This window comes from Oryzias melastigma, linkage group LG20 (genome assembly GCF_002922805.2).
Source record: "Oryzias melastigma strain HK-1 linkage group LG20, ASM292280v2, whole genome shotgun sequence".
NCBI classification, from domain to species: Eukaryota; Metazoa; Chordata; class Actinopteri; order Beloniformes; family Adrianichthyidae; genus Oryzias; species Oryzias melastigma.
In genome coordinates, this window is record NC_050531.1 from 9533703 (window position 1) to 9549943 (window position 16241).

At 40.8% G+C, this 16241-nt stretch overlaps 2 protein-coding genes across 4 annotated transcripts; one reads left to right on the top strand and one right to left on the bottom strand.

Moving 5' to 3' along the window:
- Positions 1-686: 686 nt before the first annotated feature.
- Positions 687-3798, top strand: gtf3ab (general transcription factor IIIA, b). The gene is made up of 8 exons (XM_024280390.2): positions 687-875; positions 962-1105; positions 1175-1263; positions 1323-1396; positions 1466-1546; positions 1608-1840; positions 3131-3184; positions 3602-3798. The coding sequence occupies exons 1-8, from the start codon at positions 780-782 to the stop codon at positions 3731-3733; spliced, it is 903 nt and encodes a 300-aa protein (XP_024136158.1). The 5' UTR covers positions 687-779; the 3' UTR covers positions 3734-3798.
- Positions 3799-3846: 48 nt separating this feature from the next.
- lnx2a (ligand of numb-protein X 2a) lies at positions 3847-16223 on the bottom strand. 3 transcript variants are annotated; one of them, XR_002920124.2, is made up of 12 exons: positions 16056-16223; positions 13422-13973; positions 9635-9870; positions 9424-9561; positions 9068-9267; positions 7525-7938; positions 7281-7454; positions 6952-7129; positions 6651-6876; positions 6411-6569; positions 4377-4599; positions 3847-4297 (listed from the first exon to the last, which is right to left on the bottom strand). XR_002920124.2 is itself a non-coding variant. In XM_024280388.2 (11 exons), the coding sequence occupies exons 2-11, from the start codon at positions 13823-13825 to the stop codon at positions 4464-4466; spliced, it is 2265 nt and encodes a 754-aa protein (XP_024136156.1). In that variant the 5' UTR covers positions 13826-13973; positions 16056-16223; the 3' UTR covers positions 3847-4463. The 3 variants fall into 3 exon arrangements, 2 of the variants coding, with proteins under 2 accessions (XP_024136156.1, XP_036073322.1); XM_024280388.2 differs by having other exon boundaries at positions 3847-4599; XM_036217429.1 differs by lacking the exons at positions 13422-13973; positions 16056-16223 and adding an exon at positions 12457-12604 and having other exon boundaries at positions 3847-4599.
- Positions 16224-16241: the final 18 nt, after the last annotated feature.

Here is a 16241-nt window from a genome sequence, read left to right on the forward strand (position 1 = left end):
AACAGCATTCACACTATAGTGATTCTCCTGCTCCTTTCCGTATGTTTTTTGGTGCATAAAAACGTAATCACACTTTCAACAATTTCAACAATCCTGGTATCAAAATGTTTAGCATTTCGTCATTTGTAAACTTTAAAGTTTTTGAAATATTGAGCAAAATATGCCCATAGGAAGTGAATGAGAAATTGCTCAAATCCTTGAAAAACTTTGTGCACTTTAAGACTTGTGAACTTCTCCATACTTTCAGATGGACACCATTCAAAATTTTGAAAGGTTTAGCAACTACTGGGTTTTTTAAGGGCAAATGCTAGCTTTTTTGGCTAATTAGTTGATTTGGCTGATTTTTTTTTTTTAATTTGGAGTTTTATACCTTTATGCATTTTTAGATTTTACAGAATTTTTGCAAATTTTTTAATAAATTCTTCAAAATCTGCAATTTTTGCAACTTTAAGATATTTAGCAATCTTAGCAGCATGCAAATAGCGTTATCATTTTAAGCAAATTCTTCAGCATCTTCAGCAAAAAGCTTCAGCATATTCAATTAACACATTCAGGAAAAGTATTCACACTAGCATTATTGCAGGTAATGCAACTTTTCTAGTTTTCAACTTGTTTTCTCTTAAGAAGAAGAAGCCCCTTTTTCTTCCACACATGGTATGTTCCAATAATTTAAATTAGACTCAGGTGGGAATCTGATTGTGGGATTTTAGGGTCCTGCTGCTTAATAGGGGTTTTTTTTGGGTTGTTTCTGTAACATTACACCTGACAATTTATTAAATATGGGAGAGAAGTTGCAAAGTCAAAAAACCTATTCCTGTTCTTTTTCTGATTGCAAACCTTTGGAGCCAGAGGCTCATCTGTGCAAACACACATTGGTGAGTGTCTCAGAGGTCAAAGCATGAAAAAAAATGCTCAAATGAATAGTAACATTAACATTTTAGCATATTTATTTCAATCTCAGGAACCATTTTCCTGTGGAAACTGTGACAAGAGTTTCTACACTCAACATCAGCTCACCAGGCATGAGTTGAGTCATCGTGAGGAGAATCCTATCACAAAGAACCATGCATCCAACGTCAAGGAGCTCCAGAAAAACCACTTTCATGTATGGCAATTGCTTTTCTGCAAATCTACAATGCAAAATGTTTGTTTTGAGATGCTGACTTTCTTCCAGTGTGATCATGAGGGATGTGGAAAGGAGTTCCACAAAAGAAACCAGCTGAAAGCTCACATGTGTGAGCATCAACCTCTGTTTGCATTTCAGTGAGTAACTAATGCCACAAATGCTTTTATATGTGGCATATATTTACTTCTTTTAATAGTTGTAGATTTCCTGGATGTGCTAAAGAATTTCTCAGCCATGGAAAAAGGAAGCACCATGAGAAAGTGCATCAAGGTTGGTTGACAAACCCAATGTTTTTAACTTGAATTTTAGAAAAATGTAACACAAATCTCCTGATTTTAGGTTATTCCTGCAACATTGAGGCGTGTCCCTTTCAGGCTAAAACGTGGACTGAGCTTCAGAAGCACAAAAAAGAACATCAAGGTAGATTTGACTTATTTCAAACAAATATGTTAAAACTGCGTTTGAATGTGTGCTGTTCCAGTTAAGGTGCCATGTGGAGAGTGCCAAAGGCTTTTCAGCAACAAGTGGTTCCTGCACCTGCATGAGTTGCGTGTCCACTCTGAGGTGAGGAGGCTTCTTTCATGCCCCAGAGAAGGTTGTGACAGGAAGTTCACATGGCGCTTCAACTTGGAGAGTCATGTTCTGGGAGACCATGAGGGGAAGAAGCCTTTCAGCTGTGCTCATCCTGGCTGTGGGAAGAGCTTTGCCATGAAGGTGAGTTTAAAACATAAAGGTATCACATTTTGCTTGATCTTTTTCCTTGATCAGAGGCAACCTTCAACGTGTAAAGAGTCAGTTTCCCACTGACCACAAAGACATATTTTATTTCACCCTTTTTTTTATATTAATGTTACTATTATGATGAATATAAATGACCATTTGTGTTTTTGGCATAAATAGTTCATACATTTTCATCATACGTATGATTTTTGACAGAGGCTTCCCTCAAAATAAGACGCCATGTACAAAATGGGTTCATCTCAAACCATCAAGTTATGATTACAAAAAAGTTTTTTTTTTTTGTTTTTTTTTTTTTTGTTTTTTTTTTAGGTTCAAACCAGCTAGAAATGTGCAAATCTTACTAATAAAATTCTAGTCAGAGCCAATTTAGTAACCCTAACCAAATTTTTTTCAAATCCAAGGGCAAATTCGATATCCTTGAATTTGTTCTAAATTTAAAAATCTGCCTTAAAATAGGAATTCTGGTTATATTTGTATCTGTCAAAATGTTTTTGCATGACTTTGGTAAACTATGAAGCTGCACCACCCAAATTGACTGAAGCATTATAGATACCTTGATCAGAAAAGTTGTGGAGTGGATACCATCATAAAGTTTGAATGAGTTCCATAAAGCTTGAGTTGCTTTTTTGCTTTACTACTTACTTAATTTTGGCTACAGTTACTTTATAAAACCAAGCTTTGCTTATTTTATATTATTTTTTAACCAGATGGATACAATGGAGGGGTAAAATAGTGGCTCTGAAGCCTCAGGTAGCAGACCCCTGTCCTAGATGCACAAGTGTTTTGACAGTAGCGATCACAAATTGTCAGTTTTTTTTTTGTCTTGGAAGAATTCTCTACCAGACAATTCTTTTCCACCAGTAACTTTAAATTCTTAAACTACAGTATAACTGAGTTTACTAAGAACAGAGTATGCAATAGTTAACATCTTCATTCAATCATTGATTGAAGTGCATCATGATAGCCCTTAAAAATTTTGAACATTTGCACGAGTGGTAAATGCCCACTGACATAAAGTTTTTGCTAAATTAAAGTTAAAATGGGAACTTCATGAGCAAGTTAGCTTTATAGTTTCAAATTGGTGAATCAACTGTATGAATAGGTTGCACTGAATTTGCTTTCATTTCTGACCAGCTACTAGAATTGTATTTAGGTTTTCTATTTACAGAAACATTTAATAAAATGCTTAAATGTTGAGTCAAATGAGCTTCTCTAAAAGGATGTTGGATTCTGTAAAATGCTGATAACAGTAACTGTCACCAGGAGAGCCTGTGGAGACATGGAGTGGTGCACGACCCTGCAAAGAAGAAAATGAAGGTAAGGAAACGGTGTTGCTTTAAGACCCACTCTGATGAAAATTGAGTTTTAAATATGTTCTTGTGGCATTTTTTGTCATAAATTAAACTGCATTTGAGTATTAGTCAAATTGTTGTGAATCAGGAGCAGATGTAAAAATGCAGTTTGAAAAATTGCTTATTTGTGACTTAATGATGAGCTGAGTGGGCTACAAGCTCTGAGCTCCCAGCAACAGAGAAGGGGAAAGGGGGCGGGATTGCTCCACACCAACTCTGAAGCTAATTTCTAACAAACTCCAGCCTCTCTCAAAAACTGTCCAAGAAAATTGAAGATTTTTTTTTTTGGCTAAAAACAGCCACTGGGAACACTTTTTGAAATGAGTCAAAAGATGATCAGAGTGGGACTCGTAAAAACCTTTTTTTTTGTCTTCCTTTGCAGAAACTGGAATCCAAAAAGAATTCTCCAAAACAGAAGAAGCAACAGATCCCACCTGAGGCTGCAGCCAGTCAAGAGGAAACCAACAAGCTAGCTGCAAGCCTGCAGTCTACAACTTTAAATGATGTATCTTGAAGTGGCTCCATTGAAACAATCATCTTGTTTTTGTGTGAAAAGCTTCATTAAAGCATCAAACCAGCCGTGCTGTCTCACACTGTGCTGTTGAATTGAAAGAGCAGACAAATAAATCCTTGAAAGGACCATTTTATTAAACAAATGAAATGCACATTCATATGTATAAAACTCCAGCTGATGGGACAGCTGGTTGCCATGGTGACGAGGGCAGGTGAGCCCCTCCCAGGATGTGGCAGCTTTCTAATAAGGCCTAAGGCTCATTCAGACGGATGCAGCTCTAATGTCAGGACGTCTTGATTAAAATGCACGGAAACATCAAACAGAAGAACGCCTGTTTAACATTTTTCCACCTGCGACGCCTCCACCTGATCACGGTCCCGGGTTCCTCTACTGCCTGAGGTGAACGCGGCACAGATTGCCTGTCATTGGTTGCAGTACCGTTATCCCAGCAGGTGTGAAGACGACATGACCATATGAACACAGCAGTGTGTGTGGGGCGAGCAGTCTGTCGAGTTACATGGCACAATCTGGATCAGCTCCCACCCGGTCAGTACAAGCTCGGCCCTACTAGGGAATACAACAGCTAAGAATGCTTTTGGTCCTGAACTAAGCCTGGGATGTAGTGATGTACAGAATCATATACCAGTTCACTTTGGCCAAGGTCATTCCCAATATAGAGCCTTTTGGGGTCGAGTTAGTGGAGCGCACTGCTGGCTGATTTCTGTCCCGGTTATACGAGGCTGCCGGGCCAGGAGACCACCGTTAGCGCTACGCGGCTGCGCTGCTCCTTCAGCATGGGCACTAGCGCCGAATGGCTCATTCCTGCTGTCGACAGGCCGTTAACCGCCACAATCATGTCGCCGCATCTGAAACAAATGAGTCGGCATGGACTTTAGAGACTGAAAACACCATCTGACACGCAATCTTTGGAACTACAGCCCAAGATTTCTACTCCTGTAGATGTCAGTTTGATTTACAGTTACATAAATGTGAAACTGCATTAGTCGATGTGGATAAAATAAAGTTTAAACAACACCTTTTAAACCAGAACAATAGTAAGAAAATTAGCTTTAATCAAAACTGTTAAAGACCCACTCCAATAAATGTTGTTTTTAACATATTCTTGTTGCATTTTTCTGAAGCTGAATGGCATATATAAGGAAAAATAATCTAAAAATTGTATTTCTGAGTTTTTATTTAATCAAATTGTTGTGAATCATGAGCAGACGCTAAAAAACTGTTGAAAAAAACTTGTAAGTGTAACGTAGAAGTTACTATAGCAAGCCATAGACTGCCCGATCCCCTCCATTGTGATTAGGGACGATTCATTTTAATGATTCATATCATAATTTGTGGTTGACGATAAAATTCATTGTCAATAGTGTTTCATTTTGAATAATTTGACATAAAATAGATCCAGGACATCTTCAGTCATGAACTCAACCAATATGACTGCATGAGCACATCTTTACAAAACTCCACACATTGAACTGTAATAATGGCTTGATCTTTTTTAGTTGCATCACATGCATGTTGCCCGCTGTGATGTCACTTTGTCGTTTTTATTCATAGTACGGTACAGAGATCTGCAACCTTCAACTCTGAAAGAGCCATTCAAGTTGATTTCTCACTAACTACAATCCATTCACCCTTTAAAAAAATAGACACTGATTTGTTTTTATGCAAAAATTTTGTATAAATAAAACACAAACATTAAAAGAAAATAGCCTTTTTTAACTTTTGACATAAGTTCCTTTCAAAATAAAAGACACCCGGTCACATATGATCATCTCAATGCAGCAAAATTAGTAGTAGCAAGTGGAATGTCAGCAGTGGTTAAATAAAAACAGTTAGTTTCACTGCTGTTGGTGTATCTTTGCCAGAAATATAAATCTAGCAAACCAAAACAAAATCCAAGCTAATTAAGTGCAATATTTTTCCAAACACACTTAAAATTCCTTAATTAAAAAATATAAAAAATAAAGAAAATTATAATCCAGTGCTCCTTGATTCTGGTTGTGCTTACTGGCATCCATGGATTTTTTTTGTTGTACACGATGTACAAAAATGCGTCAAAATGTTACAAACTATCCTTTAACTGTTTGTAAATGAGTTAAAGTTTGAGTTAGTTTACTTCTTTCCCCTTTACTACTTTCTTACTTTATTGTTCCTTCTTAACATTTAGAAGCTTTTTTATTTTTCTTTAATCATAGAGCAACTTGTGGCTCCAGAGCTGCAGGTTGCAGACCCTGTATAGTAAAATAAATCCACTGTACTTCAATCCAAATGGTATTTTCCAAAAGTGATTTTCAATTTATTTTATTTTGAAATTATTTTATTTATGGTATAGGTGGATTTGATGAACAACTTCCTCCAGACAGATCGATCTGGTTGGATCATAGGAGTAGAAATCCGTATTTAGATTTAGCCTAAAAACCACATAATTTTAAAATCTCTGGGAACACTTTTAAAACAGATCAAAAGATGATTGGAGTGGGACTTTAACCAGACAGGTTTTCTGTTTTGAAAAGTGTTTCTTTTTAACCTACAATTATTTGAATGAACAGTAAAAATAAAGAAATAAAATTGATTTCTGCATGCGGATGTCTTTTCAACCACATGTTTTGCAAGCAGTTTTAGTTGACCTCAAAGACAGTAAAAAATATAAACGAATTACTTGAGACGTCCATCATAGTACGCAGGAGTGCCGAGGACGATGGTTTTGATAAAAAAAGGCTGGTTGCCGTGACTCTCCTCGTACCCCCCGACGATGCTGAAGCCCCAGCTTCCAGGGTGACTCCTCCGCAGCACAATCTCATGGCTGCTGTGCAAATAACTACAACAAGAGAGCGGAATGACTCACACTACATAACACACGGGAAGCCATAAATGATTTTATTCGTCTCCATGTGCTCACCTTGGCAGGCCCAGCCACATGACCCACGAGGGAGACCAGTTGGCATCAAAGTCGCTGTCGTGAGTGTGAGGCAGTAGCTCGTCGTGATTGTGCTCCTCCTCCATGATGACCTCCAGCACCCGCAGCTGGACAGAGGGCGAGGCCGCGCTGGCCTTCAGCGTCCCCACGGCCTCGCTGTGGCTCAAGTATGTCAGATCTTGACTGTTGATGCTCAGCAGGACGTCCCCTAAGGAAGTAAAGCAGAAGGGATGGGCATGTTTTCGTCGAGACGTCTGTCTGAGTTCAAGAGGGAGGGGCTCACCTCTTTTTATCCGGCCGTCCCTTGACAAGCAGCCGTGCGGTTGAACGCTTGTCACAAAGATCGGCAGCTCCCCGCTCTTGCTGCCCCGGCCTCCTGCCACGGTCATGCCCAAAGACTCGAGGGGCTCCTTCTTCACAGTGATGTGTTTCTCCTTACAGCTCACACATTGGGACAGGTCCTGGGGTCAGTCATAACAAACACAACCTCAAAACACACGAAAAGGTGCTTTGAACTGAAATGGATAGAAGGATCAGAAATCTTTTGAAATATTAATACATCTCGTGCATGTAAAAAACTACAGAAAGGGCAGGAACATGTAGGACACCCACTCTATGGGTGCTGGTGCGGGACAGGTGGACGGGCACAGGGCTCGGGGTGGAGCTGTGGTTAGGCAGGAAGTGTTCAAGGCAATACAGGTCTCTAGTGGAGCTCGATTTTGGCGGTGGGGGTGGAGTCGGTTTGTTGGGTCGGCCAACCAGGAGGTAGACTCGTTCTCCGCTGGCCTGGAAAAGAGTCAAAGCTTCAGCTGCGAATTTGAAGAATCAATCTGGATCATCCAGGATGTTTGGTCACCTGTATGATCTGAGCAGCCTGCTCGGGGGTGCCGTGGCGCAGGTCCTGGTCATTGACTGCCAACACGCGGTCGTTACTCCGCAGTCTGCCATCTTTAGCCGCCAGGCCTCCTTCCAAGAGATCCAACACAAACACCCCTGACTCATCCGTTCGTCGTACCAGCTTGATGCCGAGCTGCTCTGTTGAGTCCCGCTTGTGCAGCGTGATTCTCAGTTTGGTGGGGCTGGACGGCGTGCCGTCAGGAGTCGAGCAAGGGGCGTGAGGCACGGCTGGGGTGGACGAGGAAGAGGAGGGAGGTGCTCGAGAGGCGCAGCGGCGCTCCCTTAGTACAGTCAGCTGGAGGGTGGTGCAGGGCCGAGACAGGGTGGAGCGGGCAAAACTGTGCGGCACGTTGCTGATGTCCACGTTGTTCACCTTCAGAGACAGAAAGGACTTCATGCTAGCAGGTCAACGCTGAAGCATGATTATTTAAATTTATCTTATTAAGTTGAAGATGAAAAAAATCATAAATATTTCCAATATTTTAGTAATTCTGATAAATAGAATCCCAAACAATGACATATTATTTTCTCAACTACCAAAATAACTAAATAAATAAACAATTTAAACGTTTATTAGCTTTTCTTGCCGGTTTTAGCTAACGGACCAGATTGCTTGAGCTGACTTAAATGGAGATCAGATGGTAGTTCAGAAGCACCTGTGAAAATCCGAGCTCAGGCTGGATTTTCTAGTAACTTCAGATCCTCACCTGACTTTAATCCTACTGAGAATGCAAGTGATGACTCACAAGAAAACCTGTCAGTTTGAAAACTGAAGTTAGAAGGAATTCGTAAAATTAGGATCATCTTTAAGGAAATGAAAAACCAGATTACAAATGTGAAAAACAGACATTGAAAATTTGAAAATAATAATAATAATAAAAAATTATAAAATGGAAAATTAGCAGAGCACACTCTGTAAACTGTAAGATGAGGACTGAAATCGAAAAAGTTGAAATTACAAAATAGCTGCTTCGTAAATAAACATCTTTTTTGTAATAGTTTCAAGTTTTTTACATTCAAGTTTCAAATGTACATTTTTTTTCTTCAAATTTCTTTCAAGATTACTTTTTTTTCAAATTTATAATTTTGTTTTTCAAAATGTCAATAATTACTTCAAGTTTATAATATGTACATTCAAGTTTAAAAGTATTTTACAAACTGGCTTGACATTCACCTTGTGCTATCTTGTGGGGTCCAGATGACCCCATAGGATGTCATGGGAGTGTTATCCATCCATGACAAAGGAGGACAAAGGTAGACAGGATTTCATGTCCGCCATGGACACTAGTGAATAATCAAAAATCATTGAAAAAATACATTTAGCACGCTGTTTTGTGGGTTCCAGATGACCCCACTCCCAATGTTAAAGTCCCTAGGATAGCACAAAGATCTAACCTAATCCTAATTTGACCGCACATGTTTTCAAACAGTTGAATTTCAAAGATGGAGATCTTAAAGCTGTCTCCAATCAAAATAATGGAATAACAAAGCAGAAAACTCACCTGTAGTATCTGATCTCCAGCCAGAAGCCTCCCATCTCGTGCGATGACTCCATCCCTGTACACCTCCTGGATCACAATGTTGATGAGAGGCGTCTCATTTCCACCAACGACGCTAATTCCGAGCTCAACGTACGGATTCGCCCGGTGGACTTCGATGGTGGTTATCTCTCCTTCAGGGAGGGAGGGCAGCTTCACACAGCCTAATGGACAAGGCAATCAAATTACACAGCAGCTTTCATGAATAGAAATTCCACTTACAGTGTAGTGTTCTCTGAATGTGATTATTGCTATAAAATTAAAGCTTTTACAGTGGGCACAAAAAAAAATCTGAAGCTGAGAAAGTTTAGGAATCATACCTTCCTCTGCAGACAAAGGGGGAGACTCAGGGCAGTCCCATCCTGAGGAGGTGGAGCTTACGGAGCGGAGAAGGTGGATGCAAGGGTTACTGAGGGGTCGCTTCACCCGAGGGACGACGCACTCCAACCCCAACACACCTGCAGGCAGAGGTGAGGATTTAGATGCAAACTTTATGAACGCCTGAAACCTTTAATGAACACCCCGACTCACTGTCTTCCTCGGTGCTTTCCTCGAAGGCGGGGTTATCGAGGCCGGCGTCGTCCGTCCACACGGGCCCGTTACCACAGGTGTTGCTATGCCCGGAGTGTGGAGACGGCGTGCGGTCCCTCAGCTCTGTCTGTGGAGAATGGGGCGACCTGGGGGGGCTGGTCACCATGGCTTGCTCGTCCACGCTGTCACATCGCGGCCCGTCCACGCTCGTCTGTTGACTCTGAGTCCCCGGACACCTTTCACCAAGCAACAGGCGTCAGTTTGTTAGTCCATCTGACACATAGAGAAAATCAGATTCAGTGAGTTTTATCAGCCAGTTCACTCTTTTACGCTTTATGTCTATTTGTTTCCTGAAAGCAGTTACAGGAACATCTTATAAATAGTATTGCATCTCTAATAAAAATCTAATAAAATTGCGTTTTTTGTCTTTTTAAATGTTATCACAGCATCTTCAGAGTAAAATCACCAAAACAAACTAGAGCATATATTATCCTGTAATAAAAAATTTTCAACTTTTGCTAAAGGCTTTTCATTTTTATATTTGATGACTTTGATGCTAATGTAGGAACTACTTTTTCAAGCAAATTAAAAAAAAAAGCTCTATAGCTGACCTCTACATGTGCAGAGAAAATCCTGTCAGCAAAAACTCCAGAGTGAAAACTTTTTTAGAAGTTTAACCTGACAAACTCATAGTTAAAACATCTTAAATCACAAAAAGATTTTGAAAAGGTTATGTAGATGCTTATATTAAAAAAATGATTTAAATTAGCACTTTAGTATGAAAACATCCTGAAAGATTAAGAGTCTTCACAGATATAATAATAAATCTTGTTAAGAAGATTAAAAAAATCTAAATTGTGTTAAATGTATGACAAAAGTGCTAAAATTTGACAGACTGTGGTTAATAAAATTCTCTAAACATGCTCAATATTAATGTCCTTAACTAAATAATAATGTTATTCCAAGAAATCTCTGTATTTATCCCTGAATTCCTGATCCTGAAAACATTCCCAGTCTAATTATTCTTGTTAGATGTTAAACTTCCCTTTAAGTTTTTGAGTTTTTACTGTCATTTTACATGTAACATGTGATTCACTGTGTTCAGATTTAATTTTGAAATAAAGAAACGTTGCAGAGAAACGATTTAAGATGCAGAAATCTAGAGCACATGAACGCTGTAACAAGATCTCCAAAAAGCTTAAATTAAACAGTGAAATGAAGCTAAAATTTATCCATAAATCTATAAAAACAATCACTAAAGAAAAGTGACATCAACTCATGATAAGTATCAATTTGTTCTAACACTGCATCTGTACAGTTTCATATAAAACACAAAAAAAGTTGTGTTAAGAAATTTATGGCATTAGGAAAAATCTAAAACAGTTTTTTCACCACAGACCTCTAAGAAAGACCAGCAAAAAGTTGAAAATTTTTATTTGAAAAAGTTATATTATGATAGCTGTGAAGACTCTTGTTCTTCTGGGATGTTTTCATAGCAGAAAAGGTTTTATAAAGAAGCAATTTGACTCAATAAAAAAAAATACAAGTCTAGATTACCTTTTTTATTCTGTTTTATCTCTGTTTTATATTCTTTCATCTCTGGGTTTGTCAGATTAAGCTTCTAAAACAGTTGAAAAGCCTCACTAAGGAACAAACAAGTAAGACTAACTCATGAGTCTATCTTCTAATATACTTCATCAACAACACTTTCACAATTCAATTATCCAGCTTTATTTTTTGGGGCAAATTCCCAAATTTGAACCAGAAGCCTCTTCACAGTAAAGCTCTATTTAAAAAGGGAAACCTGATGAGAAACGTTTTGGCTACAACATCCATACAGTTTGTCTTATTGACAACCTCTCCACAATTATTTAGGATGCTGACAGTTTTATCCTGTGGGGATCTTTTTTTTTTTTTTTTCATTATTGATACAGATTAGGAGCCAGACGGAGAGGTTTTCAGATCAGGACAAGAGAACAATCCACGGAGCGCTTTTGTCAAACACTCGAAAAACTCGCAGTGACTCAGCAGAGCGCAGACGAGGATGTGGAAGGAGCATGACATAAAAACCGTGTTGCACCGGTACCCCCACCCAACCTGAAGGAGGAGGGCTCTATGTGTTAAAATAAAAAAGAAAAGTGAACAACATGAAGGTAAAGATATGTAAAAACGATCAGTACGAGCAATAGCAAGGTGATCCACCTTGACCTCATTGTGGAACGTCCGTCTTTTAATCTAATAGTCTTTAATCTTTAGCGTAAACATTGTGGTCTGACTCTTGGTCGTGCCTTAAACCTGCAGGGTAGGGAAGCGGTGAGCCCAGGCGGTCTCAGGGTTTAATCTTTGGATAATTTAATAGTCTTACTCTCACTTGGATGCTCCGGTTTTTCTAAGTAAACAGATAAAATCATACTTATTAAGCATAAAAGAATGTAACTTTTAATAAAAACTGATGACAAAAAGAGAAACATCAAATGATATCAGCATGGATAGCAAGTTAAGGTTATTAAAGGAATCATCCCCTTCTTAGGCGAGGTGTTAGGTGGTCAGCTGACAAAACACAGATGGCCAAAGCAACAGACTCCACCTGAGACCTGATCTGTAGCATTGATTTTAACACCAACAAAGGGAAAAACAAACAACCTGTTTCTGACGTTTGCTCTGATTTGAACCCAATGCTGGATTTACACAACTTCTACCCACAGGTTGACATCTGCCTCTCATGGTACGTTTAATGTATAGCTAAACACACGCTGGAGAGCAGGGATAGCAACAAAGAAACAGCCAAACCTGTTAACGTCTACACACCCAACCTCACTCACCACAGGCCAGGGTTGCCCTTGGCTGTCTCACAGAAGAAGTGGTTGAAAAGATCTCTGGTGTTGAAGTTGCCCAGCATGGTGGCAGAATGAGAACATGAAGCTCCTGGTCAGCCAACTCATGACTGCAGCAGGGAGCCTCTAATCCTGTCACATGACCTACAGTTTAATAATCCCCTATGGTCTCACAGCACCTGGTCCAAATGGGCCAAAAGCCAGAACGTGTGAACAAATGAGGGGCCGTCAAAGATTAACAACAGTGGATAAGTGTATTTAATTCTAAATAAATGTGGGATTTATGCACAAAAGGCTCAAGCCAATTATGATAACTGCATTAATTAACTGGTTTGCAGACGTTTAGGCATCAGCTGCAGAACTCCTTAAAAACTCACTCTAATAAAAATGCAGCTTTTAACATGTTCTTATGGCATTTTTCTTAGAATTATAAAGAAAATTATTCTAGAAATTGAATTTCTGACCATTTCTTTATTCAAATTGTTGTTAATTAGAAGAAAATGCTAATAATAATAAGGCATTGGAAAAACCTTGTAGGTGTAACGCGTAACAAACTCTGTGCTCCGCTTTGTTCTGATGCATCCGCTTGTAGACGACCATGTACGTCTCAATTTTGGCATCACAACTGTACGGCTGGATAGCTCCACTGTTGATCGTCATTTTTGTTGCACCACTAATGTTTGGTTGGAGGTGTGAGGGACTGTAAGCTAGCAGGAGAGCGTGTAAACAGATGGATGACGGGAAGTAGGGGCAGGCTTCGTCCATACTGGCCACATGTCAACGGTGAATTTCTAATGACTCCTGCCCCCCTGCAGAAACTATGTGCTAGAAAACGACACATGTTTTTCGATTTTGGCTAAAAACGACCCTGAGAACAGTTTTAAAATCGCTTAAAAGCATGTAGTTATTTACTGCATTGTTGTATCTGAACATACTTTAAGTTGTTTTTTTACCTGTGTTTGAGGTGTGCCTCCAGGTCACAGCGGGGCATGCTGAGCGAGCAGACAGGACTCAAAGGGCAGGACACAGAGAGCTTGTCCAGCAGCTTGTGCACCAGGATGCTGGATCTGCGGCACGCCTGCAGCTGCAGCCGCGTCCTGTCAAGAGGGCAGAAGTCCCTCTCCTGGAGGAAGCTGCGCAGGCAGCGGGCGCAGAACGTGTGGCCGCACGGCGTATCCAGAGGCTGCACCAGCGGCTGCAGGCAGATGTGGCACACCAGGTCATCGTCCACCTCCAGCCGGTAGTTGTAGAGATGGTTCTCCCAGGTGCGGTGGATCTGACCACACTCTGGACAGAGAGTCTCGGGAGCTGGCTCCATGGGCCGCGTGACGTCCACCTCACAGCCGGGGCTGCCCATCTTCTCTCCTTCGGCACAGCTCAGGTTTTGGCACAAAGAATCCAGTTGTGTGGAGGGCAAGGGTTACGCACTCATCTATCCCATAAGCTTCACGGGCTGAACAGGCTGCAGAGGACAAATGCCCCCCAGTGGCTGATGACACATCTCCCTGGAGGTCAGAGGGCACAGCGGGATGGTTTAACAGCTGTTTCAGAAAAATCAAAACAAGTGTCTTCGGTGGTCGCGCACGCAATCATTTGGCAAATGCTTCATGCACGTGTGCCCATGGGTTTGCATGACACCAATGACAGCACTGTTTATATTACTGTGGCTGAGCCATGTGGATGTCAGTGACTGTGCTGAGATTATGTATTGCTGCTCCTGTCCGCTAATCTGACAGTATAATCTCTCTTTTACTCTCGCCTACTCCGATCTTCCAATTCCGCAGAGAGGGAATTATCTGGGATTGATGTAGGGAGAGGACACAGATGAGAGAAAGTGGGATAGGAGAAGCTACAGACAGTAAAGAGGAGTAAGAGGGAGAGGAAAAAAAAGTACAAAAAGATGCAAGGAGGAGAAAGCGATGGGTGAAAGATTTGGACCTAATGCAGAAAAAAAACACTAAGTAGAGCAGAAATAAGGAAAGAAACGATAGAACAAACGTGAAATGAGATGAAGGTGATAAAACATGTGGACAAGAATTTAATAAAGAAAATAAAACCCTTGATATTTTTGGCCATGTGCAGAGGATGCTGCCCTCCTCTGCAACAGAAACAGAACATGCCTAAAGCAAAATTGTGAAAAATAGCACTCCAGCAAGCAGAGCGTGTCTTCAGAGTTAATGTGGTGAAATGTGTTTGCTGATCGTTTCCACAGAGTTTCACATCCGACGCCTTTCAGACCTTCGTCGGCATCATTAGCCCCTCTGGACCTGATGCCTTTAGCGGACAGCAGAGGGCGTGCCTCTCCTCACTGTGGGCCAGCCAAGCCACAGTGACTACCTGCCTCTGTTCCAGCAAGGGTCTGCTCCTGTCTCCATGACGACCTGGATCCTGTTCTGTTCAGTGTGGCTTGACATTCACAGTGTAGCCAGAAAAGGATGCAGAGGAGGTACACAACAGATGCACTTCTCCCAGCAGGACTCTCTGCTTTTCCCGAGCAGAAGCTGAAAGCTTGTCAGACAGTGATATATGAGTCCAATTTGTTGATTTTTTTTGTGCTTTTCTTTTTCAATCTCATCTGTGTAGTTATCATTTTCTGAGGCAACCTGTCTCCTTAGCTACCAGGCCCGGTAGTCACAGATTTCTGCCTCCTTCAAGTGCGTGCTCCTGTCTGTGTGTGACTGGCTGCTTCTGTCCCTATCCCGCAGCTGGACATGAATTAAACATGAGGACACAAGGCTCCTCTGTCTCTGTAACAAAGCTGTGACATCACCACATCACACACAGACTTGTAGACATGCACAAGCAAGAGCAAACAGACACACACATGGGTTTTTTTTAGGCAGAAGCCCCTGAAATCTCCTTATCAATAAATAAAGCCTTCCGGTTTTTACAGTGAATGCATTTCAGAGTCAGGAAGCGCACGGAAATAAATCTAAGTGAAGACTTGTAAATGCTTGTTAGATGTTCTTAATCCTTAATGTCTGAGTTCAAAGCTGCACTTGCTCATCTTTTTATATTAGGATACCGGTCCTGCACCTGCTCTCATCATTTTCCCACAAATTACTATTTAATCTTGCAACACATGGGAGACCTAGACAGCTGCAAGCAGGAATTTTATTTTAAGAAGATGAAATGACTCTAGGGCGCTAATTTAAAAACTCTGGTTGTTTCAGATTAGCCTACATTTTCCAAAAGCCTAATTTAGATGTCCTTCATCTTCAAAATAATAAACATAATAAGACAGAAATCTGCAGGATAAATCTAATTATTCTACATTTTTTGCATGCATTTGTAATGATAACAAAAACCTAACCTGCTCTAAATTAAATGTTCAATTAATATTGTCATTTGTCTGTATTTGCCTTTTCAATGCACCATCTGCAGAGCAAATAAAAAAAAACCTGTATATTTTGATACCATCAATGTTTAAATAAGTGCCCCCCACCTCCCGTTCGCTGCCTGAGTCCAACCCCCCCCTCTACGAGCAGAAAAGGGAGGACAGAAGAGGCGACAATGGTAATAACAGAAAAAAGCCAGCAGCACACTGACGCCGCTCGTACAGTGAGAGGATGCAGATGTGATGTTACCTCTTCAGGCTGCTCCTCTGCGCCGCGCTCGGGCCCTCGAAGAGGGGCGGGGGTGGCGGGACAATTATCAGCTGCGGGACCTCAGTCACGCAGTCGCCGCAACGGACGGCCCGTTCCGCAAACCCGCACGAAAACGCCCCCGTCACTTTGGAGCCTGGTCCCGCCCACCGCTGTCCGTCAAAGCGC